The 26,333-nt window shown below is 51.8% G+C and overlaps 1 protein-coding gene across 4 annotated transcripts in view; it reads left to right on the top strand.

The window, feature by feature from the left end:
* The window catches only part of CCDC149 (coiled-coil domain containing 149), a 94,186-nt gene that overhangs the window by 32,955 nt on the left and 34,898 nt on the right, over positions 1-26,333 (top strand). For all 4 annotated transcript variants that reach the window (XM_089326995.1, XM_008274661.5, XM_017350540.4 and 1 more), the window contains exons 3-4: positions 474-512; positions 17,750-17,857. In XM_089326995.1, the coding sequence (XP_089183121.1) occupies positions 474-512; positions 17,750-17,857 (147 nt within the window). The remainder of the gene's footprint in view (positions 1-473; positions 513-17,749; positions 17,858-26,333) is intronic.

Here is a 26,333-nt window from a genome sequence, read left to right as displayed (position 1 = left end):
TTTGAGCTTAGCCCAGCATATTATTCCTTGCCTGGTGGTGGGGATGAGGATGGTCTGATTTTAGGCTATAGTTTTATCCAACTCCTTAATCTAAGTACATCTATTTTTTAAAAAAGTAAAATATGAACAGGCATTTGGTACAGCAGTTAAGACAGTGCTTGGGACACCTGTGTCTCATATTGGACTGTCTTAATTCAAGTCCAAATTCCGCATCCATTCCCAGCTTCCTGCCAGTGCACACCCTGGAAGGCAGCAGCTGATGGCTCAAGTTCTCAGGTCTCTACCACCTGTGTTGGAGACCTGGATCAAGCTCCTGGCTCCTGGCTTTGGCTTGGCCCAACCCTGGCTACTGCAGGTGTTTGGGGAGTGAACCAGTAGATGGAATATTTCTCGGTCTCTGTCTCTCTGCCTTTCAAATAAAGTTAGTGAATTAAAATTTTAAAAAGTAAAACGTAAAATGTGTTTCTTTGCAGGATGGAGATCCATCACTACCGCCTGAGAAGAGAAAGCAGGTGAGACTTGTTCCTGACCACGCGTAACTCTTGGGTTGTTGTTATTGGTGCTTTGCAACAAGCGGGGGGTCAGGGAGTCCCCAAAAGTATAGTTGGTTTTCCCAAGTCCTTCGTATTGCCAGGAGGAGTGGGTGGTAGGATTCTGACTGTGAGGGTATGAAGTGACGCCTTCAGGGCTGGGGGTAGAGGCAGGTGCACCAGTTGACTGCTCCCTGTTCCTGCTGGGAAACTGAGAGCTCATGGCTATTGGCTCCCCGATGAATCCATTTTCTCATCACAGATTTTAGATACCCACCTCTAACTGAAGAAAGCCTTCTAAATGTGTGATCTGTGTCTGGACTGCCTGTTCTGTTCCGTTGAACTTCCTGTGTGTCCTGTGTTTGTACTGCAATTATTCTAGTTTTTTTTCCCTGTTTTATTCTTTTAGTATCTGCTTGGGCTGGTCTCCTTTCTCTTCTCTTTTTCAGAGGTTTCTGTTTGTTAAACTTTCCAAGTAAAACTTAGAAGCATTTTATCCAGTGTTACTCTGATCTTACACACACACACACACACACACACACAAGTTCTGGATTCTGATTAGAGTTTTGTTCAATTTATAGTTTAATTCGATCCCACACACTCTTTTTATTACCCAAAGATATCTTTGTTGGGATTTTCCTTAACTCCACAGCTTTTCTACACAAAGGTTTTCTTCTAGAGGTTTTGATGGGCCCAGGGGCTGCTCTGAATGCTGTTGGTTCCCAGGTGATGGGGAGGTGCCTGCCCCTGAGCAGGGCTTCAGAACTGTGGGTGCACACGAGGACATGGGACTTGTCCTGTCTCTCTGCTGTGGTGTGGCTGATCCACTGAGACTCCAGCTGTCCTGTTCTGGGGATGCCACTCCATGCAGCCACGTGTAAAATCCTTGGGTTCATTACCTCGAGCCTTTTGGTGCTGGCGAAAGACCTGCCTGCCCCTGCCCCCAAGGCCTTCGATCCTTGGGTAACAGCTCAGGGCCGTCTGGGCTCCTGGGGCCACTCAGTGCGGCTCCCTTCTTGTTGGATGTGATTATTGGATAATGTTCCAGATCTGATCTCCAGTCAGGTTTTTCTGTGGAGCTAATGAATGTTTTTTGCTAAACAAAATTACATAGAAAGTCCTCATTACTGTGTCAACATGGGAATCTGTAATCTGACTTGCTAGGTGTTTTCATGGTTGTGAGTAGCCGTCTGTGCTGTGATTTTTGAGTGTGTTAGTATTCATGAAGGAGTTTTATAGTTTTAAGTGAATTCCCGTTCTGTGACTTTATAACACAAATTTACATTGACTGAGGAGAATCTGATGAATTCCAGAACAGTCTGTCAAGCTGCTGTCTTATAGTTCTAAAAATACAAGCTCAGTGTCCCCAACACTGGCACAGTAGCTCTTAATACAGCGTTCAGTTTCTGTCCCTTTAGGATTTAGTATGGTGGTGGGAATGCAGGCTCTGCAGCCCTCCTGCCTGGGTTGGAACCGCTGATTTGCTGCATGAGATGGGATATTTTGGGATGCAAGTGACAGGACGGCTGAGACACTAAAGGAATAGGTCACCTTCTAGAACTAGGGGGTCAGAGGCAGTGCGGGCTTCAGGGGCTGTGTCCTCAGTGGCTTCAGCAAGTTGTCACGGACTTGTTCTTTCCACTGTGCCACAGTTAGCAAGGAATCCACAGGGCCACCCAGGTTAGCTTGAATTTCAGATAGATAATGAAGATGTTTTTATATATAAGCGTCTCCTGCGTGGTACTGAAATATTAATTGTTGATCTGGTTAACATGTCACTGGGCATCCTGTGTCTTATCTGACATCTCTGTTGTTGTGTCAGCTTTTTTTTTTGTTTTGTTTTTTGACAGGCAGAGTGGACAGTGAGAGAGAGAGACAGAGAGAAAGGTCTTCCTTCTGTTGGTTCACCCCCCAAATGGCCACTACGGCCAGCGCACTGCGCCGATCCGAAGCCAGGAGCCAGGTGCTTCCTCCTGGTCTCCCATGCGGGTGCAGGGCCCAAGCACTTGGGCCATCCTCCACTGCCTTCCCGGGCCACAGCAGAGAGCTGGCCTGGAAGAGGAGCAACCGGGACAGAACCGGCGCCCCAACCGGGACTAGAACCCAGGGTGCCGGCGCTGCAGGCAGAGGATTAGCCTAGTGAGCCGCGGCGCCGGCCTGTTGTGTCAGCGTTAACATCAGCTTCCTTTGATGGCTAGTTCCCTTCCTCAGGGGAGGCAGGAAACTCGGTCCTGAGCTAACATTCTTCGCTCAGTATGGGATTTGCCCCCTTTTCTGGTCGGATGCCCTTTGCCAGAGGAGTGTTTAGATTCATCAACTGGGATGCGAGGGGCAGGTCAGTACTGACACCTGACAGAGTGGGTGGCCTTACCAAGGCTTCCTGGGTGTCTCCGCTTTCCTGTCTATAGAATGGGAACAAACATGGTGCCCACCATGCAGCACGGCTGTAAGGAGCCTGTGGGGAGCAACTGGGAGCAACTCGGACTAGACTAAGTTACTGGAATTAAGACTTATTCTATGCATCTGCTCTCCCACAGTATGGCGCTGGGAGAGGAGGAAACAGCTTCTACACAGCTGCCTCCAGTTCAACCAATAAACAGCAGGACCTGCTCCTGATTGGAGGAGAGCAGCGTACTTGGCGTGTGGGTAGCAGAGTTGGGATTGGTAGAAGAGGACTATAAAGGAGGAGAGAGACGGCATGCACCAGGAACATCTAAGGGGAACATCTATCTGAAGGAACACCTGTGCAGCCCCCGAGAGAGCTGGCCGGCGGTGTGCCGCTCCCCCGCGGAAGTGGGGAAAGTGGCCAGGGGGAACCGCCCTTCCACGGAGGTGGAAGGGACGGTAGCCAACCCGGGAAGAACCAGCAGCAAACCCGGGAAGGGCCGAGCAGACAGAGGAACAGCGCAGGGTCCTGTGTCGTTCCTCCACGAAGATGGGGAGCGACAGAGCCCTCAGCAACAGTGCCAGTGCAGGGTGGGCATCCACGCCCATTTGTCAGCCTCGCCCCATCAGCAGCCCTGTTTTAAGCAACTGTGTATGGGCATGTTGATTCTTTCCAGCGCAGCTCTGGGCTCGCTACGAGAGACACTCAGCAAGTCCTAGCAGCTTGGGCCAAAGAGGAGGCTCCTGGCTTGTGGATCCTCGAGAGACTTGCTTGCACAGCCCCCGTGGGAGGCAGAACTGTGGCTGGCGGGGGAGCAGTGACAGCCAGCACTCAGGTGCCGCCGTGGTGCCTGTAGCTGCTGTGATCTGTGTGGGTTTGTGCCTTCTTCCTAGTCTCCGTGTGAAATTCGGCTCAGACCACACTGGGGGCTACTCACCCCACGGCTCTGGCCACTAGAGAAAGGCTGCTCACTGGGGCCAGCGTTGTGGGGAAGCAGACTGAGTCCGTGCTTGGGACACCCACTTCCTGTGTCAGAGTGCTGGTTCAAGTTCTTGCTGCTCTGCTTTTGATCTGGTGTCCTGCTCACGCCCCTGGGAGGCAGCAGATGATGGCCAAGCAGTTGAACCCCTGCCACCCACATGGAAGACCTGGATAAAGTTCTGGGCTCCTGGCTTGGGCCTAGCCTGGCCCTGGCTATTGTGGGTATTTGGGGAGTGAACCAGCAGATCAAAGATCTCCCTGTCACTCTGCCTTTCAAATAGATAATAATAAATAACCATTCGTTAAAAAGCTGCTCCCTGGGCTCGGCGGGGAGCTCTTGTGGCCTGGGTCCATTTGAGGGTCATGTGGGCAGAGCCAGCATCTCGTTGCTATGGGACTGCACCTGCTGTCACCGTGGGACAGTCCAGTGGCACAAACATCTGCGTCCCGCGCCATCTGGAAACAGCCTGAGCATGACAAAGATGGTCACAGCCAGCATTACCAAGTGCTCCCCCCACAGCGTACCAGATGTGTGTGGGCATCACGGCGGAAGAGCTTTCTGAATCCACCATACAACTGGGCGAGGGAGCAACTGTTCTAATCGGTGCCATCTGCCCAAGGAGGAAATAGAGGCCCAGGGCCATCAGGACGTTAGCCACAGGTGCCCCAGCCTGCACCTGCTGGTGACTGTCACGACTCAGTAAGGGCTTTGTGAACACACTGCAGGTGCCCCGTGCTGAGTTCGACAGGGAGAGAAGGTCCTGCCCAGGTCTCTGGGGTGTGGAACTTGCATGTGGTTGGGGCAGCTACCCCTTCGGTGAGCGGGACTGTCACTCTTTATACCACTTACTCCACATCAATCCTGCTCCCTCCTCTAGGCCCCCAGGTGTCTTCCTTCAGAACATCAACAAGGTGGCCACCTTAACTCCAGTAGGGATGCCATAAACAGACAATACATGAAACAACTAAAAGAAACAGATTGTCGCGTGATGATCAGTGCTAAGAAGATAGAAATAGAGCCCAAAGTGTTGGGGAGGGAATTCTGGCTTAGTGCTGAGGGAGAATATAATGATGAGTAGTAGAAGAAAAGAGCTTACTCCTTGAAAACATATCCACATTTTATTTGCAGTTGGTTGGTTTATTTAAGCATGTGATTGGCTATTGGCTAAGTGGTGTGAAGATGTGCTCCGTGTAGGGAGGCAAATGTGGCATTAAGTGTTCCGGTGTTGGTGACAACAGACCCTCCCATTTAGCTGGAAGCAGACAGCTTTGGCACATGTGTGCTGGAGTGGGGGTGGGGAGACAGGTATTTTCTGGACTGTTCCATCAGTGGGAAGTGGGTGGAAGCGCACACCCTGACCTGGTGTCTCCTCTATTACATGTCATATTTATCCCGGAGGCGAAATAGCAAGTGCCGTATTTACCCCTGCAGCTGCAAAGCACCTGCGCCTGGTGCAAGGGAAAGGCACTGGACGAGAAGCAGCTGCCACGTTAACAGACGCGACCCGGAGGTCACAAGGTGTGCAGACTGCGGGAGGAGAAGCTGCCCACAGAGCACGTTGTTGCCTGGCGGCCTTGAAACGGTGGTTCCCATGCCTTGGCAAGGAAGAAGGAGTTTCCCGCGTGCTCTGCTCACCGGTCTTTCCCCTGAGAGCGCTAACTAGGATCGCTCCGTGTGTCAGTTCCATTCCTCTGGACCCGTGGTCCTTAAACTCTTGTGCATCAGGGACACCTTGGACGATTTGCTCAAAGCCGTGGGCTTTGCTCAAGAGAAAGCCTCCCCCACCCCGCAGCTGCATCCCACTCTGTGGGGTCACAGAGCCCCTGCAGCCTCGGTGGGCAGCTTGGTCTTCCCTGGGCTGCTACCTGATTGTTTTAAAGGTTTTCTTCACATGTAGATAGAAAGCAATGCCATAGCCTTAGTCTTTGTAGTGCATGTACTTTTCAGGGGCCTCACACAGACAAGGGTTCTTCCAATAGCTGGCAGGACATTGAAATTAAAAGATAAGTTCATTTTGATGCCAAAAATAGTTTTTTCATAATACACAGTTCCATGAAATTTTTGAGTCTCAAAATTCTTTTGTACCAAAATAAACATCCTTTAATTCCATTTTCTATGAACTTTTAAAAAATTATACTTGTTTTGTGTGTGTGTGAGAGAGGGAGAAAATGCGATCCCATCTACTAGTTCATTCCACAAGTGCCTACAGTGGCTAGGGCTGGGCCAGGCCAAAGCTGGGAGTTGGGTAGCTTTACCATATAGGTGGCAGGAACCCAATTACTTGGGCCATTACCACTTCTTCCCTCCAGGGTCGGCCTTAGCGGGAAGTTGGTATCAGCAGCTGAGCCAGGACTTGAATCCAGGCACTGTGGTCTGAGATGCAGGCCTCTTAACCACGAGGTCAAATGTCTGTCCTTTCCATGAACTTTCTGAAGTACCCTCTTTTATGGGGGCATACATTTACGTCATCTCCCATGTGTCTTGGGAGACAACACTGGCAGGTAGGTCTTGGCAACGTCATGGGCAGCAGTCAGCAATAAGGGCTAGGGACCGGCGCTGTGGTGTAGCGGGTAAAGCCACCGCCTGCAGTGTTGGCATCCCATATGGGAGTCCCGGCTGCTCCACTCCCGATCCAGCTCTCTGCTATGGCCTGGGAAAGCAGTAGAAGATGGCCCAAGTCCTTCGGCCCCTGCACCCTTGTGGGAGACCCAGAAGGAGCTCCTGGCTCCTGGTTCCTGGCTTTGGATTGGCGCAGCTCCCACCATTGCGGCCATCTGGGGAGTGAACTAGCAGATGGAAGATATCTCTCTGTCTCTCTCTGCTTCTGCATAACTCTGCCTTTCAAACAAATAAATACATCTTTAAAAAAAAAAAAGAATAAGGGCTTGGGTTCTGATATCCAATTGCATGAATTCAAATTTAACTCTTCCACGTGCTGATCTGGGGCAAGCTGTGTCCTTTCGAGTCTCAACTTCTTCCTTTCCAAAATGGATGTGATAGGAGACCTTTTCATCATGTTCTTTTGAACTTAGGGTTGTGCTTATCATGCTCATTGGCTGGTAATTGGTGTGTCTGATGAATGCTGAATATTTAAAAATTTTCCTATGTCTTATCCAAGGTTACACACAAGCTAATAGGGCAGAATTCAGTTCCACTATCTTGTATTTTGATATTCTAGTTCAGGTTATGTTTCTCAAAATTTTTAAAAAAGAGGTATTTATTCATTTGAAAGTCAGAGTTCCAGAGAGAGGGGGAAGAGACACAGGGAGACACAGAAAAATCTTCCATCTGCCATTTCACCCACGATGACCCCATGGATGGGCTGGGCCAGGCTGAAGATGGGCACCAGGAACTCCATCCAGGCCTCCCACTTGTGTGACAGGGGTCCAAACTCCTGAGCCGTCATCTGCAGCTTTCCCAGGTGTATTAGCCGGGAGCTGGGTCAGAAGTGGTGCAGCTGGGACAGAAACCAGTACTCATATGGGATGCCGGTGCCGCAGCTTAACCCACTGCGCCACAGTGCCAGCCGGCCACTCGACAATTTTTTAAAATTAATTTTCATGGATTTTGAGCCGCAGAGGGCGGAGAGAGAGCAAGAGGGAAAACACTCCCATTGACTGGTTCACTCCTTTTTTTTTTTTTTTTTTTTTTTTTTTTTTTTGACAGAGTGGACAGTGAGAGAGAGACAGAGAAAGGTCTTCCTTTGCCGTTGGTTCACCCTCCAATGGCCGCCGCGGCGGTGCACTGCAGCCGGCGCTCCGCGCTGATCCGAAGGCAGGAGCCAGGTACTTACCCTGGTCTCCCATGGGGTGCAGGGCCCAAGCACTTGGGCCATCCTCCACTGCACTCCCTGGCCACAGCAGAGAGCTGGCCTGGAAGAGGGGCAACCAGGACAGAATCCGGCACCCCAACCGGGACTAGAACCCGGTGTGCCGGCGCCGCAAGGCGGAGGATTAGCCTAGTGAGCCATGGTGCCGGCCCTGGTTCACTCCTTAAATGCCCACAATAGAAGGAGCTGGGCTGAGGTTGGAGCTGGGAGCCAGGAACTTAATCCAGGTCTCCTACGTGGGTGGTGAGGACCCAAGTGCTTGAGCCGCCATCTGCTGCTTCCAGAGTGTGCATTAGCAGGAAACTGGACTTAGATGTGGGAGCCGGACATTCAGATGTGTGACACAGGCCTCTTTACAGCTGGGCTAAATGCCCGCTCTCTCTCCCAGTGCAGGTGTTTGTCCTGTATTATTCTTGAACTTTGGAGAAAAAAAAAAACCCTAGTCAACAGTGCAGTCCAGCCTAGAAGTGCAAAGATGAAGGGCCTTGTTCAAAGTCCTCGGCTTGGCAGGGGTGGGCTCCCAGACACTGAGCCAGCGATTTTTCCCTTCGAAGCCGCCCTCTTTGCTGTGCAACCCCTATGTGGCCATCGCTGTTTGTGCTTTTGCTGTCTCCTCCTCAGCGAGCAGGCTGGGACTTTGACATTTTGTAGCCGCGGAGATACAGTTGTCGAGGCTTTCTTTTGGAACTGGGAATCCTTTTTCAAACAACTCAATTTCCAATGGCAAATCATCCGTTAAAGAAGCTAGGAAGGAATCCTGACAACAGTGATTGCGCTAATAGCTTCTCCTGGGATATTGAAATGGAAATCGCTCCTCCTGGCTCCAGGCGGAAGTGTACACACAGAGCGCCCCTTCGCCCTGCCCGATTCAGAACACCCTAAGATCTCAAGCGACCCTTTCAATATTTTTCTTTTGCTAAACAAGCACTTCCTGCAAAGGAGACAAAGGGGAATTTAAATGATCTTGGGTTAATCTTCTAAAGTGGAATTCTTTTGGGTCGCAGCCGCACAACCCACCCCCCACCCCCCACGCAAACTCCTCCGTGAATCAACAGAGCGCCTTTCAGATCTTTTTGTCTTTTCGGCGTTTGATTTCCAGCACGGGGACCAGGGATGGCACCTCTCCTCACCCGGGAGGGAGGCATTGCTTTCTTGCCTCTAAAAAGTGATGGCTGCTTTAGATGGCGACGTGCACAAGCCGACAGCCCTGGAGAAAACAGCGCGCAGCCAGTGGCCCTGTGTGGGTGGCAGGGAGCCTTTTATTTCCGTAGAAAAGTCTTCTTGGTCAAGCTTATTTTAGTCCCCGCGGGGACGGCGAATCAGAGCGGCTTTGTATGTGCATCCTGGTTTGATGCAGGAAACCTCAAACTTCCTTCAAAGATCTCAAGTGCTTTGAGATGTCTCTTTTCCTAACGCTTTGAACGGTTGTGACTTTATTGCTACACCAGGGAAACCAGGAAGGAAATCCAAGGTCCAGTGGCTCAGAGCCCGCCCACATCATAACAGCGACTTCATTGTGAGCACTCTGGCATCTTCTACAAACCCTTTGAATCCTGCAGCAATTTGGGGGAGGGGAGAAGGGGGAACCCCTCCATTTATAGATGAGCAAATTTAGGCTCCGTGCATCTTAAGAATTTGGGAGTTATTAAGGGAGCCGGTGAGTGGCAGAAGCAGTCAAAATGGCCAAGATTAAGCAAACATTTATTTAAATAGCAACATCCCCAAGCTATTCAGGAGCCTTTGCCTGCGTGGGCCTGAGAATGCATTCATCAGCAAGTGTGTGTTCTGAGATTAAGGTGTGTGTGTTGGGGGGTGGGGAGTAGGCTGCAGATAGCTTCTTGCACAGCCAAAAAATATGTATGGAATAAGCTCTCGGGTGGTGGTTTTTTTGTAAATAAGAAAGCTGTCACTGTAGCCGAGGTCATCACTTTGGCAGTTGCTCTGAATAGGGGGCCCTTGCTAAGCAAAGCAAGTTTCACTCTATTACTGTTAACCCAGGAGTCCTCATCAGTCCAAAGCAGCGGAGTAGAAATTGCAATTAAATTTGCTATCAATCACTCCTCTCAAGCACATTTGATGTTTCATCAGACTTTTTTTTTTAACGTATACTTGCTTAATCTAGTGCTTTCCTCGATTGAAGGTGTGGATTTTAGGAGCCCACGGGATCAACATTTTTTGATGCCATGCAGTTGAGCGGTTTTTCCTAAACCTGGCCTCTGTCTCTTCCCCCTCTCACTCTGTTTTCCCCTTTCTCTTGAGGAAGCGCCTGGGTCCAGGGTCGGCTTGCGTGTCTGTCTCTATTGTTTTCTTTTCTCTCCTCCTTGAGCTCCAGTTCTGCTGTAGGTGTCTGCAGATTGAGAGGTGTGTGACGGAGCTTCCTGCTCGCCATCCTTTTTATGTTATGCCGTAGAGTACTTTTCCACGGCTAGGTTCAAAGGATATGTATTTAATAAATTCCCAAGATCTGAGACGACTTGAAGGCTTGTTTCCTGGGACGTAGGCCTTTTTCTTTCTGGCCACTGGTCTGAAACAGTGAAGGGCTCAGGTGAATACAAGTGGCGGCCCCTTCTCAGTATCTGGAAGAGTGCGAGGTTGTGAGGTTTACCTGAAACTTCCCCTCACTCTCTTTCTGCTTTGTTTTTATGTGTGATGGAGGTAAAGCTTATTCTCCGCCCTTTTAAATTCAGTGGCTGTGGCCTGCCAATTTAAATGACAAAGGACAGATTAAGAGCAGAATAAAGCCTAAGATTTTATTGATTTTCATGAGCAATGGGAATTTGCAGATAAGAAGTGAAACTCAAAGAGGAGGTTACACTTGGGGGCTCAGAGACTATTTTAAAAATAGAAGGGGGTTTAGGCTTTGGGGGCTGATTGTGGAATACTAGCTGGGTAATACAGAGGGGCAAATGAGACAATGGGTGGGTTATCTTAGTAAGGTTTGCTAGGAAAGTGCATCTTAGGGCAGACTCTCCTTCTCTTGTCATAATAGTCTTTCTCCTCTTCTTGGGAATACCTTCACAAAGGGAAGTGCACATATGCCCTGCTTTTAGGAAAAAAAATAAAGAAAAAGTGTGCAGAGAACTCTTCCTGCATCTGCTGATTCTCAGTTGCCTTCAGCTCAAAATACTCATTGTGCCAATATGGCGGAAGGCGGCATGGTGTACCCCTCATCACGTCCTCTGTTCATTTGGAAATGGGAGTTAGCTTCTCCTTTTTTCCTGCTGCTGAAAGATGGGGGGTTGTTTATTAGCATCACCCTCCTGAAAACCCTTCTCATCATTGCAAATGGGAGGCCTTCACCATGATGGCCAAACAGGACCCCTGACTGTATCGAAAGATATTCTGTCAGTGCATCTCTGCTTTGTGTTTTAAATGTTGCATCTATAGTGGAAACTGTTGGGACACATTTTGTGACATTTATAGGGAAGTTAAAACAGTGGTAGAGACCAGGGCTGGAGTTGAGTCTGAGTAGGACTTGGAGCAGCGTGCAAGGACAGTCCCCCAGCCCCTCTGTGTGACTGCTTATCCGGGTGAGGACTTCTGCAGAAAAGTGGGGAAGGGGCCTGGGGTGAGTTCTCCCTGCACTCTCCACTCCCTGCTCTCCGCCTCCCTGTGAGAGAGGGAGAGAGGGAGAGAGAGGGGGAGAGGGAGAGGATCCTGTTCCCACTCCAGGAGCTGGCTTTGGGGACTGGGGATGGAGGGAGCTGTTCCAGGATGGGCAGCTGTACCCTTCCTGCCCCCTGGCTCCGGGCTTTGTTGTCATCCAGTCTCTCTGCCTTCCCTTCCCCATCCCAGTTTTCATAGACAAACCTGAGGCTTGAGGAAGTGACTTAGATATGTGGATCGCACGGTAGATCCCACTGTTAACAGGAGGGAAATGTCCACCCTGCACATCGGCCCTGGCTACACCCGAGTATTTCGAAGCAGCTCCTTTGGATAGCTTTTTCTGTTTTGCTATGTATGCTGCCTCCTGCCCCTGAGGTTTAGAGGAAAATCATCTCTGGCTTTTGTTTTCCTTTCCCAGTCTTGGCGGCCTGTCTTCCTTTACAGAGCGCTGCTATTCTAAACTGATGGCCCGGAGTCCTTCTCACTCAGATTCGAGTGCTCTGCATAGCTGCTAAGTTATTAGCAGGCGCCGTGTGTGAGCTTGATGGATTGTGAGAGTGAGTGTGTGAGTCACCAGCGTTATTTTTGGTCCAAAGACCTGTGTGAACTTTCCTCCTCTATTGGAGTCCTTTGGAATATGCTCCTTTTTGTTGTTATTGTTGTTCTTTAAGATGCATGTCAACGAATAAGGCACCACATCACAGCAGTCATTCTCTAGTTTTCAAAGTTATTGTTTCAGAGTTGAAGAGGTGGCAGGGTTGACTAGAGAAGACGGGTGTGATGACAAGGAATCCAGCCTGTTCACAGTAAATGAAAATTACAGTCATCTACCCAATGAAGTTGATGCTGGGTAGATTTACAGGGAAGCGGCTTGGGGGCATGGCGACTTTAATTGACCATTGTTTGGAGCTAATGGAGAAACGCCTGCCTTTGTTCCGGCAGATTTCTCTGGGACCACAGAGTACCTGGTGTTTGGTGATCACATTTCCAGTCCCTACGTCCCTCTTTCTTACTGCAGCCCAGCCCTCCGCCCTGTAGCCCTGGAACCACTGGCTAATGGTTTTCCCAGGATCCTCACAAAGCTCATGGAAGTTGTGTGTGCTGCATGAATTTCAAAGTGTTTTTTTTTTTTTGCACCAAAATAAGCTTATCGTTTGCTTCCATTTTTTTTTTTTCTCGTGACCTTTCTGAAGTCCACACCTATGTAGGCACGTGGGAGCGTTGCTGAGATCAGGGATTCTCAGAGCAAGACCCAAGCACCAGGGCCAGGCTGCAACCTCATTGTTTCTGGTCTGAGACACGACAAGTACAGAAATCGAGAGCAAGTGTTCGGCAACGTTTACCGTGCTTTGACGGCACGATTTCATGTCTGTTGAATCTAACAATAAGCACTTGCGTTTCATCTCGATGTCTTTTGAAAAAAGTTCATTTCCCGAGTCGTTCATTTTTATTGTATTTTGCAAAACTATCGACCTGGACTGGAGTGGAGAGGAGACCTGGTCCTTCGCTACTGAGGCACTGAGCTGTGCAGGGTTAGAGCACGTTTGGTCACCACGCACACCAGGGTCTTCCCGGCCCCTTGATGGGCTCAAGCCGCTGTGGATTCACAGAGGAAAAGTCAGGGAAGTTGCAGATTTTTTTTGTTGTTTGTTCATAGTTTTTATTTATTTATTTATTTATTTATTTTGCTCAGTGTTCATTGTTGCTGTAGGAAACATTTCTTTGCGAGCACCTCTGACCATTTTGGGGCAGAGTCCTAGGAAGGTGAGCTTTGCCTGTTCTCCCCCAGATGGGGATGCTACCTTTGGCAGAATGGATGCAGGAGCCAGCGCTGGGCGGGGCACCTGCTGCCACTCCCCTGGGGCAGTCACTCCACCTGCTGGGAGGGATTGTTTGCAGCCCAGGACTGGGTCAGTGAGCTAAGGTCTGGGGAGTGTTCTGGAGGTCCCAGGAGGAGAGGCAGAGGCTGCCTACTTGTGAAACCCTGTGCTCACGAGTGACAGCTGCAGGACAGGGTGCAGGCACCAGGAGAAGAAAGCCAAGGGCTGAGTCGCCCCTGAACTCACTACGGTCCCTTCGTCAGCCTGCCCTGTGGCTGGGAACATTTCCATCTCCAAGTGGAAATGCTGAGATGGGGCTGGGAAGAGCGAGGGAGGGAAGCCGGTTTGCCTCTCCTACTTGGACTTATCCCCCAGGATACCCGTGAGGAGCCCGCTGTCTCCTTTTCCACATCTAGCTTAAATGTGGCCTCAGGGAGGCCTATTTTTTTTTTTAGGGACATCAATTTTTTTAAAAAAGATTTATTTATTGGGGTTGGCACTGTGGCATAGCAGTAAAGCCGCTGCCTGCAATGCTGGCATCCCATATGGGCACCGGTTCCTGTCTTGGCTGCTCCACTTCCCATCCAGCTCTCTGCTGTGGCCTAGGAAAGCACAAGAAGATGGCCCAAGTCCTTGGGCCCCTGCACCCACATGGGAGACCCAGAAGAAGCTCCTGGCTCCTGGCTTTGGATCAGTGCAGCTCTGGCTGCTGTGGCCATTTGGAGAGTGAACCACCAGATGTAAGACCTCTCTCTCAATCTCTCTCTCTCTCTCTGCCTCTGCCTCTGCCTCTCTGTAACTCTGCCTTGCACATAAAATAAATCTTAAAAAAATTATTTATTTGAAAGGCAGAGTTAGAGAGAGAGAGAGAGAGAGAGAGAGAGAGAGAGAGAGAGAGAAACCATCCATCTGCTGGTTCACTCTCCAAACAGCAACAATGGCCAGGCCTGGGCTAGGCTGAACCCAGAGGCCAGGAACTCTATCCCCCACTTGGGTGGCAGAAGCCCAAGGACTAGGGTCATCTTCTGCTGCTTTCCCAGGCACATTAGCAGGGAGCTGGATCAGAAGTGGAGTGGCTGGGACTCAAACCAGTGCTCACCCGGGATGTTGGCATTGCAGGCAGAGGCTTAACCCACTGAACCGCTGGCCCCCACAGCGAGGCCCTCTGTGGACCCTTCTTCAGCACATTCTATTCCTTTGCCTGCTCCGTTTGTCTCTGTAGCCCTTCATACCCAACACACCAAGTCTTTATTTAGTCTATTGTCATATCATGTAATTCATGTCATCCATTCACTGCAGGTTTGCAGGCACAAAAGATTTTGTCTGTCATGGTCACTGCTATATCTGGAGCACGGGAGGCACCTGCTGCATCCACACAGCTCTGTCCACAGAGCGATGAGTTGGAGTCGCTGGAAGGGCGCAGTCAGGGGACAAATCAGCGTTTAATGGGCACCTGCTATATGCCAAGTACTAAGCTGGGCATTCTGTGTGTATTATTTATTTATTTATTTATTTTTATCTTTTATTTAATGAATATAAATTTCCAAAGTACGACTCATGGGTTACAATGGCTTTCCCCCCCATACCGTCCCTCCCACCCACCACCCTCCCCTTTCCCACTCCCTCTCCCCTTCCATTCACATCAAGATTCATTTTCGATTATCTTAATATACAGAAGATCAGCTTAGTATACCTTAAGTAAGGATTTCAACAGTTTGTTCCCTCTGTGTGTATTATTTAAAAGTATCATCTCACTTTATGAAATGTGTATCGTTAGCTCCATTTTACAGATGGGGAAAGTCGAGAGGTTAAGAAACTCATGCAGACTCACCCATCCCAGTTAGGGGCTTGTACAAATTCCATCCAGTTAGGGGATGCAACTTAGCCTGCCGGATTCCATCCCAGAGAAATTTCCAGACACCGTCAGTTGCCCACAGTGCTCCTTTGCTTTCCTACCTACAGAATGGGAATTAATTTCCCTCACCCATCACCACAATTTTATCTGATGAGAACAGACAACTAGGAAAATTGGAACCCAGATATTACAGGGCGGGAGGTTTGCAAATATGGACCTGAGAAATTAGATTGAGTTATTGGGTAATATCCACAAATGAATGAGTGGCTGGAGATGAGGGCTTGATTAATCCCAGCCAATGGGCGCCAGGGCTTTCATTTCTCGAAGGACTCAGATGTGGCGTGGGGCTGCGACCTGAACCTCCAGCCTCATCCAGCTGCCCCATTTTCACAATACGGACGGGGCAGCAGCTCCTAGGTGGTCAGGAGAGCGGTCAGCCGCAAGAGCAGCCTTCCTTGCCCTTCATGGAACTTATGCTTTAGGAAGGAGAGGGAGACAGGAAATAAACAGTAAGCAATAAACCATGAAGCAAATGATACGGTGTGTTAGAAGGCAGCCGGTGCTCTGGGAAACAGCATGGCGGAGGGGAGGCTACAGGATTGCAGCGAGCATGGTAGGTTGGGAGGAGGGGGTGCTGTCCAGGTGGGTGATCTTAGAGCAAAGGTCCCAGGTGGTGAGGGGCTGCGGGTGGAGGCTCCCAGGTGGGGAGGGTACCAGAGGAAGGAGGATGAGATGGGATCAGCCTGGTTGGCGGAGATCTGGGAGGAGGTGAGGGGTGAGGCACCTGCAAGGTGATGGCTACAGGATGTCCCTTCAGCAGGCCACGGAGGGTGGGGGTGGGGGGATGGGGGAGGTGAGGATGGAGCCCAGCTTGGCATTCTCTCATCTTTGTGCTTAATGTCCAGTGCAAGTAGTATGCCCCAAGGTGTTCACACGGAAGGCCTTGGAGACTTAGCCACTGCAGGAGGTATTCCCCTCCCCTGTCACCCCAGTCTTCCCCTCCTACCCGGATCCTGCCTGCATTTATCCGTCCTGTGTCTTTCCAACACTTGCCCACGCGCAGGTGTGTGGCCGCCGAGGAGGAGCACACAGAAGGGCTCCCCTTGCTAAGGAGAGGCAGTTACCGCTGGCCAAGTGCTCTGCAGAACAGGAAGCCCCCGGGGCAAGGTGGGATGCTGAGGCGGGGGTGCGTGGGAGCGTGGAGCCAGATGGCAGAGAGCCAGGAATCCCAGATTGGGGGGGTGGGGGCGTGGCAGAAGGTGTCCCTGTGCCTGGGAAAAAGCGCCGTGATAACGCCTGTGAGGAAGCCACTGTGAAAGGGAGCTGGCTGACAGCCACCCAAAGGGCCCAAGGGGTCCCATGGGGCCAGGGCCAGTCTTAAGGAAGGCACGGGTTCAGGGAGGTCGGACAGGACCCCCACAGCCTGGCTGTTCGGTGCTGCGGAGTAAGGCGGTGGGAGGTCCAGCCCAGGAGAGCGCTGCAGGTCCTCTGCACACTGGTTTCTGAGCTCGTGGTGCCTTGCTCACCTCCTTTCCAGCTGCCTCCTGGAGCTGTGATTGACATGCTGGCCATGGAGGTAGCACAGAAAAATTCATTAACATATATTTAGAGGTGGGGCCAGTGCAGTGGTGTAGCGGGTAAAGCTGCAACCTGCAGTGCCGGCATCCCATATTGGCGCAAGTTCCTGTCCTGGCTGCTCCACTTCCAGTCCAACTCTCTGCTGTGGCCTGGGAAAGCAGTGGAAAACAGCCCAAGTCCTTGGACCCCTGCACCTGTGTAGGAGACCTGGAAGAAGCTCCTGGCTCCTGGCTCTGGATCAGTGCAGCTCCGGCCATTGCAGCCAGTTGCGGAGTGAACCAGCGGATAGAAGGCCTTTCTCTCTGCCTCTCCTTCTCTCTGTGTAACTCTTTTAAATAAATAAACAAATCTTTTATATATATATATATGTATATGTATATATACGTGTGTGTGTGTGTGTATATATATATATATATATATATAGAGAGAGAGAGAGAGAGAGAGAAGATCTAAGTAAGAAAATGAAGATTTTCCTTTACTGTTGGCCCTGATTTTAGGATTTAGCTGTGTCCATTTTTTAAACTTATGGTGATGAGCTCTTAAAAAATAATTTAAGTCAAGGACCAGCGTTGATGTGTTAGCCAGTTAAGCCAGCAGCAGTGCTGGCTTTCCATGTGGGCACGGTTCGTGACCCAGCTGCTTTACTTCCAATCCAGTTCCCTGGGAAAAGCAGCCGAAGATGGCTCAGGTGCTTGGGCCCCTGCTACCCACATGGAGACCCGGATGAAACTCCTGGCTCCTGGCATTGACCTAGCAAGACCTTTGCTGCTGTGGCCATCTGGGGAGTGAACCAGCACATGGAAGATCTTATCTGTCTCTGTCTCTCCCTCTCTCTGTGTAACTCTGCCTTTCGAATAAATCAATCTTTAAAAAAATTGTTTAAGTCAAAGATAGCTGACTCCTCCACTGCTAGTCCAAGTCCCCTCTGCAAGGAAACAAAGGACTTCCCTAAGCTGAGGTCATGGCCAGGCTCATTCTCACTCTTCCCCGATGCAACTGCACTGGTACAGTTTGCACACTTGCTCCATTCACAGAGGTGTTTAACAGTGAGCTTCGTGAGCTTCAAGTTGCCTAGGACACCAACATTCCCAAGCCCAGAGAAACCCCACGGGTCTGTACTCCTGCCTGTCTGATTGTGTTTCCTAACGGATTGATATTTCCAGGCTAACCTGGCACAACTGTTGCGAGATTCGCAGGACCGAAATAAACACCTGGGAGAAGAGATTAAAGAACTTCAGCAAAGGCTCGGCGAAGTGCAAGGTGACAATAAGGTACCCGGAATATTTCCAGGAAGAACCTGTGCTGTGCAGTTGGGCATTGGAGGTTTATGTACTGCGTGTCTGAAAAACGTAATACAGAATTTGTTAAAAAGAAAACTTGCTATAGATTTTTGCATTTGCAATGAAAATTCACTGTTTAGCATTTCTCATATTTATTACATTCCCTTTGTGTGTGTGTGTGTGTGTGTGTGTTTCTGGGTTTCTCTAAAACATTGTCACAGCCCGTTGTCGGAGTTTCATTACGTTCAGCCCGGTGGTGAATAGCGCTGCAGTTGAGGGCGAAATAAAACCCAAATGCTACACTTTCCCCCTTCTATCCAAATAATGGATTTGTGGCTCAGATGATTTGGAATTATTCACATTCAGTTTTGAATTTTAAGTAGTCATCCCACTAATTATGTTCACATAACCAATTTATTTTATTGCTAAATTTGGCAATTTGTATGGAACATTGCTCAAAATCCGCTGCTTGGTATTAATCAAACTCCCCTGTTGGCAACGTTAATTATAAAATATGAACTCATAAACTCCAAACCAAATGTATGCGCACTCTCTCTCTCTCCCAGCTGAAGCTGGGAACAAAAGTACAATTGAGAAAGAGAAGAAAAACTGCCGAGGTTTAATTCTGGCCCCCAGAACCATTTCCCGTTTTGCCAAGATAGATTCATTTTCAACTCCTTGCCAGAGGCAGCTTTTGCAACAGAAATGGTGTTGGAGTTTGACTCAAGAAAGTAGTAGTAGTAGTAGTAGTAGTAGTAGTAGTGTGTGTGTGTGTGTGTGTGTGTGTTTCGAGGGCACCTTCTTGGGGAAATGTTTTCCAGATATGTCCACATTCCCAGAGAAATGCTGGTGATTTTCATTGTTGCTGGGTTTGGCTATTGGAAGGCGCCATTTTGAACGATGATCAGTCTTTGGAAAAGGGCCCGGAAGTGCGTGGGAGAGAATTCTTCCCTAACGTGAAGGCAGAGGGGCCTGTGCACACCGCTGCGGGGCGAGCGGCCCCATCTCAGGGCGCGTTCTTGAAATTCGTGAAATAGCGGCGGGAGAGAACGCCCAGGAAAGGGTCTAATTGACACCGGATGAGCTGATTGCGCCTCTCGTGTGGTTTTATGCAGCAGTAAAAGGGTGTACACCCTGGAACCTAGGTGTTTGGCCAGTAATTAGAGTCACTTCCTGCCGTGGGGACTCCAGGTGAGCGTTTGTAGGGCATGCAATGGAGGGGTGCAGGAGCTGTCTCTGAGCCGGACAGATGCTATGGCTTTTGGAGCTGTCACAAGCCCACCAAATACTGACACGTTCTCATGATGTGCCTTTGGGTTCCCGGTTCCTCTTGGTCTTTTGTTTGCTTTTTTGGTCTGAGCTACCCTCTCTGCCCAACTTTCCAGAGTTTCCCTTCTGCTTTATCTGTTGGTTACTTTGAATCCTTTGGTTTTGAAGTATAGGCAATTTCAGAAATTGATGTCAGCTGCTGCTATTTCAAGGAAAGAAAGGGAGTGTGTGTGTGTGTGTGTGTGTGTTAATGTAGGTGTGTATGAGTGTACATGTATGTGTGCACATCTGTGTGAGTACGTGTCTGTGTGTGCACATCTGTGCATGTCTGTGCTTGTCTGTGTGCATGTCTATGTGTGTGTACTTGTCTGTGTGATTATGTGTGTGCCTGTGTGTGCATGTCTGTGTGTGCATGTCTGTGTGAGTGCATATGCACATCTGTGTGAATATGTCTGAGTGGTGTATGTGTGTGCATGTCTGTGTGTGTATGATACCTGTCTGTGAGTTTGTGTCTGCACATCTGTATGTGTGAGTGCATGTCTGTACCTGTTTGTGTGTGCATGTGTGGACTGTGCATGTCTGCACGTGTGCATCTCTGTGTGTGTGTCTAGCACTAACCTCAGCTGGGGGGCTCCTTTCGTGTCATCGCGGTGAGGACTTCTGGATTTGCTTGTGCTCTCGGTCTTTATCCCGGTAGCCGGCCACATTCATCAACTTTGCTCGCCGCCGAGATTTGGGATCCGGTGACTTGTATTTGTGCCTGTGAAGTCATTTGCTTGCCAAAGGTGTGGGGGTGTGGGGAGGTGTGGGGGGGTTGCATGGCCATGCTCAGCAGACCCCGCCTCAGGAGCTCACGCTCCCCCTCAGAAAGACTAACCCTGGCGAGTCGCTTCATTCTCTTTGCGTCTGGGGCTGCTTTGTTTTCCCATCCCCGCGAGTCACGGTCACCCTCCCTTTCCCACCCTGGTCCTCACTGCTAAGGCCAGATTACTCATTCGATCCTGACGGCACCAGGCTTCTTGAGAAATCGGAAGTCCTGTTCAAAGGTGATTGTGACTGTGTGGTAGAGAGTAGGTTGAGCCTGTGTAGTTTCACCCTTGGTTTTTTCGTTATTGTTATTCGTATCACTTGCTGCTGCAAGTCTTCTGTTGCCTTCCAGATCCAGTCCCACCACCTTGCCTCGGTCTGCGAGGGCTCCGTGTGCTGTCCCTGTTTGCCACTGGCCACCTTGTCAGCCCCTTGCTGTGCCTTGTACCCCAGGACCTTTGCACCTGCAGTTTGCTTCCTGGAATTCTCTTCTCCTGCAATCTCCCACTCATCTCTCAGGTTGTGGATCAAATGTCGCCTTCTCCAGCTCTTTGAGACTCTGTGTGCCCGCAGTGCCCTCCTGTGTTGTTCTGCTGGCACTCGTGTAGCACCCCCAGCCCCAAGGATCAGCTCCGGGGGAGGGGGAGCACATGCCCACCTTTACGCCGCTGTATGCCTAGGAATTGGCACTGTTAGTCCTGGTGCTGTGGCATTCTTTGATAAATCTTTATTGAAGGAGTGGATGGACTCCATGAATGAGTGGAATGAATGAATGAGTAAAGGGAATGAATGAATGAAGAGCAACGGGACTGGAGAAAGCAGAAAAGAGAAGGCAGAAAGAACACAAGGCTTAAGTTAGCAATGGCCAGCTGGTGGGCTGCTGGCCATCAGGGGCTCACTGTGGAGTCAGGAGCTAGCAAGCAAACGAGCCCAGCAGGGGGCGAACAGCCCCAGGCAGGAGACCCTGGGAAGGCAGCGGAGGAGGCTGAGCTGTGGTGACCAGGACGGTGGCCGGCTCCTGTGCTGTCTGGAGCTGTTGGGTTCCGGAACACTCAGTGATGCTGTGACCAGGCTCCCAGAGCCCGTTGTAGGCAGGAGGACCGAGGGCGGCGCTGTGTGAGTGACTGTCCGAGCGGCAGATTCTTATCTCCACGCTGTGGTTGCAGCTGATGACCGACCGTCACCACCTCTATTCCAGGTGCCAGGTTCTAGGTGTTAAGTCTGTCAAAGAAACAAGGTGATAGGAAATGACTCGCCTTGGGTATTTTAGGGTAGACTAATTTTTTCATTTGTTCAGCTAGCGCCTTGTAACCCTATGCACCATAAAGCATCTCCAAACAGCCTCTTGAAAGATTTGTTGCCCCTCCAGCTTATAAGCAGCTTAGCACCTGCGTGGCATTGGGGGCGCGGCCATTGCCGTGCCAGGGTGGGCGTCCCATGACGGGGTCCGTGGGACCCCTGCCATCTCTCTCTCCAGCACCCAGCCATCTCTCAGTCTCCCACAGCCACACAAACCTCCAATCCAAACCCAACAAAGGGTATGAAAGGGAAACCTATCAGCTGCCCTCCCTGCCTTAAAAAATTCAAGCTCTTAAAAGGTCCCCGGGGAAGAGGTGGCCTTTGGGGAGAGGCGGGCTCACAGCACCGCAGATCTTCCTGGGAAAAAGCTTTCTTGATGGCAGGTGGCGCTCAGCGCATCCATGCGCGAATAAGGACCGGTTGTTGGCAGAGACTCATCCCATGCTGGGGGCCTTCGAGGTGCCCACAGAGACAGCTGTAGCCCCCTTTTCCTGCCCACAAGGGGCACTGCTCCCCCATGCCTGGCTGTCCCTTCTGAGCACTGGAGAAAGAGCGCATTCAGAGGATTTTAACTGAGACCCAAAGCCAGCAGAGGACACTCGCATCACAAGATAGCGCAAGGCGAGCAGCTGGACCAGCTGTTGGAAAGAGAAGGGCCGCCTTGTGCTCTGCAGTTTCCACGGTGTAAGCGCTGGGGCCATGAGGGGTGGCAGGCCCCCCGCAGGGAGTTGCTGACCCAGGAGGACCAAGCTGTGACTCGCCCCTGGGACGAGCGGAGTGGCAGTGCCGTCCAGGGCGCGCACCTGTGTTCTTGCTCTCACGGTTCAGGTCTGTGTGGCCTGGGGAAGTCAGTCCTCTCACCAGGCCTCACTCTCTGCCTCTGTGAAATGGCAATAATAGTAACACCTTTCGTAGGACTGCCGCCAGGTGTCATCCTTTTGTTCACCAGCTGGGACTCACTGTGTGCTGATTGACGTTCTGGTATCTGAGGTCACATGGAGGCATCCAGAAGGCACAGTGCACATGCCATCCGGCTTGTATTCTAGCGGCGATGGCAGCGAGAACGTACAAGACTAAGATCATCAGGTGGTGCTTAGCGCTGGGTGGGTGAGATGCAGGGAGCTGGGCGGTGCTTAGCGCTGGGTGGGTGAGATGTAGGGAGCCGGGCGGTGTGCGCCTTCCTAGCTGCCTGTAGAGGGTGAGTAGCACAGGAAGCATGCAGCAGAGGGTAGGTACGGCTGTGACCTTCAACCTGACCTAGGCCCGCGCTAGCTTAGAAGGCATCAGCAGTCCTAAGGAAGTCTTCCTGTTCTCCCCTGTTTGCAGTGACCCAGGCATGTGGTCCCCAGTAGAGAGACTAGTCCGGGTGAGGAGCCTGGCATCTGGCAGGTGCGTCCCCCAAAATGCAGCCCCCTGCCTGCCGCTCACCACCGTGGACACCACCAGCTTCAGGTTATTGCTTTGGGGCAGGCTCCTCAAAGCTGTGTTGCATAACATGGGGCCCGTGTATCCCAGGATGCACTGGAAGCATCAGCTCCCAGGGGACAGGTGGCAGGCGGTGCTCTTGTCTGTTTGCTTTTGTTTGTGCTTCGGTGCAGAAGACCAGTGACGCCAGCAAGGGCAGGTACACGGCTGCCCAGGCAGTACAGAGGATGCTGAACTATCTCACAGTACCTCTAAGATCCCCCTCCCCCCAGCTCATGCCACAGGGCCTTTGCATCTCATCCCTTGCGTATCTGACCGCTTCCCATGAGGCCTCCTCCAGGTGTCTGGGCGCACCAGCAGACGGTCCCCCTCATTCAGGGCTTCCTAGCTTGTGTGATCGTGGCCCAGGCAGTGGGGGCGGGTTCTGCCATGAGTCTTCAACCTGAGGTTTTGGCTTTGACCTGAGTGCAGGGAGAAGCCGCTGGAAGGTACCCCCTTGGGTGTGTAAGGGGAGTGGCGAGCACACTTCCAGGAATTGGAAGCCGCGGGTGCTCGGCCCTGGAGCATGAGCCACCATCTGCAGAGCCTTAGGGGAGAGTGCCCGAAGACAGCACTTTTGTTTTGCTTGCGTTGACAAATGGTCCTGTTTCAAGCCAGAACGGGAGCGTGTGTGAGCCTTGGCATGCGGACTCCCCTGCCTGCAGTGCAGGGGCCCACGGGGGCCTTTGCAATCCCTCTTGTCCCCCGTTGTATCGGGGCACTTTCAAAAGGTTGGCACCAGGGGCCCATGGGGGCCTTTGCAATCCCTCTTGTCCCCCATTGTATCGGGGCACTTTCAAAAGGTTGGCACCAGCTGCAGAGGATATAGGGAAAGCCAGCCGGAGGAGTTAAGGCGGCTCGGGCGGTGCCCTGCCTGCTCATTCGCCCAGCCCAGCGCCCAGCCAGATGAGAGCCTTTCAGGACGGACCTGGCCCCGGGTGTGCTGTTTGCAGCACAGCACAAGGACCAACGCCCAGGAGGGGCTCCCGTCCCCTTCCTGTCGTCCATTCCTCCCTGTGGCTCCTCCACCGTCCTGATAGGTGAGTGCCACTGTGTGGGGACTGTAACCACGGCAGTGTCCCTGGGGACTGCACTCTCAAGGCTCTGGGAACAGGGTTCACTGCCTTCTGTCTACATGTTCTGGTTGTGCAGTGCGCAGCCTGGGCAGCCACACATAGCTGTCCTGTCTACAAGACACCCTTTATCCAAGAGGTCTTCCATCCGCTGGTTCACTTCCCAGATGGCTGCAACAGCTGGAGCTGGGTCAATCTGAAGCCGGTAGTCAGGAGCTTCTTCTGGGTCTCCCACTCAGGGGCAGAGGCCCAACCACTTGGGCCATCCTCCACGGCTTTCCCAGGCCATAGCAGAGAGCTGGATCAGAAGTGGAGGAGCTGGGACTAGAACCAGCGCCCATATGGGATGCTGGCTCCGCAGGCAGAGGTTTAGCCTACTGTGCCCCAGCGCTGGCCCCAGTCCCCATTTTTGAAGGAACTGACAAATCACATGTGCCCCAGCCAGGTGGGACAGCTTGCCCAGGGCTCACAGCTGGGATGAGCAGAAGCAGGGTCTGAACCCAGATAACAGCAGGAGGACGGATGCTCCTGCACCAGCTGCCTCTCGCTGTTGCATAAAATGGATGCAGGTGATGAGAACCAGATGAGGTAGAGAAGGCAGAAGAGTGTGAGGAGCAATCAAGGAAGGAGCGAGTCCTTCTGATGGGGGGAGGGAGGGGCGGACCTCATGGAGGACAGGTTGCTCAGGGCCTTGGCGGAGGGGGAAGGTGCCCTGCAGCCCTTTGACCACAGCGTTTTGCAGCCTTGCACCTCCCCCAGTTGCATCCTAGCTGCAGCTGCACCCCTCCACCGGCAAGCGGCTCCTGTCGTAACTCACTGCTGGGCATTTATGTCTGTCTAAGGAACGCATGTCCTGGTGTGGGCGCGGGCACTGCACAGGGCACTGGGCCACTCCTCACCTTGGCACGGAGAGGCCAGCCCTGTTGGAGGGAATGCAGTACCTGGAGCTGTCGCCCACGGAGCCGGTTTCCAGGGTGAAAGGGGCATCACCTGCCCACTGTCTGGGGGAGGCGGGGAGGGAGGGCGCCTGGCTCCCTCTAGCTTAGAAGAAAGGCTTCTGTGTGGGGGACACACCTGTGGGGGGAGGAGGGTTAGGGGAGAGGAGGGGCATGACAGTAACGGTGGGAGTGGCTGAGGCTTGTGTGCCCCGGGGCAGTGCCCAGGGTCTTACGTGCCACCTCCTCTTACTTACGTTCAGTTCTGAAGTCAGCACAAAAGGGGCACAAACTTGAATCCCACCCGGTTCCCCTTGCTGGCCCCGTCAGCTGGCCCGGAGGTGCAGGGCACGTGGCTGTGTGGCCACTGCAAGGGGGTGCTGGGTGCTTGCTGCCCTGCTACCCTCTGGGGTGGAGGCCCGTCCTGCCCCAGGCTGGGAGGCTGGGAAGGGGGTGGTGGCCGCCCCAGTCCCTAATGTCACTTATCTCAGTCACCCTCCCCTCCATCTGTGCCTCCCTCCCCTTTTCAGTCCCACGTGTATGGGACTGCTGCTAAGCCAAAGGCTCACTTGACACCACTGCACACTGTCTGGTGTCCCGCGTCCCGCTGGTGGCAGCCCCCTAGGGAGGCCTTGTGTGGTTACAGAAGGTCCCTGAGGTCCAAGAGAAGCTCAGAGCAGCCTCATCGGGTCTCAGAGGTCTGTGGGGCCAGGACCCGGGCCCCGGACAGGCCCACTCCCGATCCCGCAAACTGGCACCTGCGAGGGCAGGGGGACGCTCCCTGGGTCTGCTGTGCCTTCTGCGGCGACCTCCCTACGTCCCTCCTGCCGCCTCCGCTGGAGGTGCCCGTGCATTTTAAAGTTAAATGTTTGGGGGCAGGCATTGTGTCGTAGTGGAGGGAGCCGCGTCTTGGAGCTCCCACATCCCATATCGGAGTGTTGGTTCAAGTCCTGGCTGCTCTGTTTCTTATTCTTTTTTTAGAGAGAGATTTTATTTATTTATTTGAGAGGTAGAATTACAGAGAGAGGGAGAGACAGAGAGAGAGAAAGAGAGAGAGAGAGATCTTCCATCCGCTGGTTCACTCCCCAGATGACTACAGTGGCTGGAGCTGGGCTGATCCAAAGCCAGCAGCCAGGAGCTTCTTCTGGGTATCCCATGTATGTGCAGGGGCCCAAGGACTTGGGCCATCTTCTTGTGCTTTCCCAAGCCATTGCAGAGAGCTGCATCGGAAGAGGAGCAGCCGGGACTAGAACCGGTGCCCATATGGGATGCCGGCCCTGCAGGTGGAGGCTTAGCCCACTATGCCACAGCACCAGCCCCTGCTCTGCTTCTGATCCAGCTTCCCGCTGCTGTTCCTGGGAGGCAGGAGTTGACAGCCCGAGTGCTTGGTTTCCCACCACCCACACAGGAGACCCAGAAGGAGTTCGAGGCTCCTAGTGTCTGCCTGTCCTGGTCCCAGCTGTTGAATCCATTTGGTGAGTGAAGAACATATGGAAAAAATCTCTGTGTGTCTCTCCCTCTCTATCTGTCACACTGCCTTTCAAATAGATAAATAAATCTTTAAATCAAAATAAGTGTTTCAACCAGGCCAGCCCTGATTCTTAACAGGTGATATTGTAT

The sequence above is a fragment of the Oryctolagus cuniculus genome, chromosome 2 (assembly GCF_051225735.1).
Source record: "Oryctolagus cuniculus isolate XC-2025 breed Fujian yellow rabbit chromosome 2, ASM5122573v1, whole genome shotgun sequence".
NCBI lineage: Eukaryota > Metazoa > Chordata > Mammalia > Lagomorpha > Leporidae > Oryctolagus > Oryctolagus cuniculus.
This window is presented reverse-complemented; position numbering and strand designations above follow the sequence as displayed.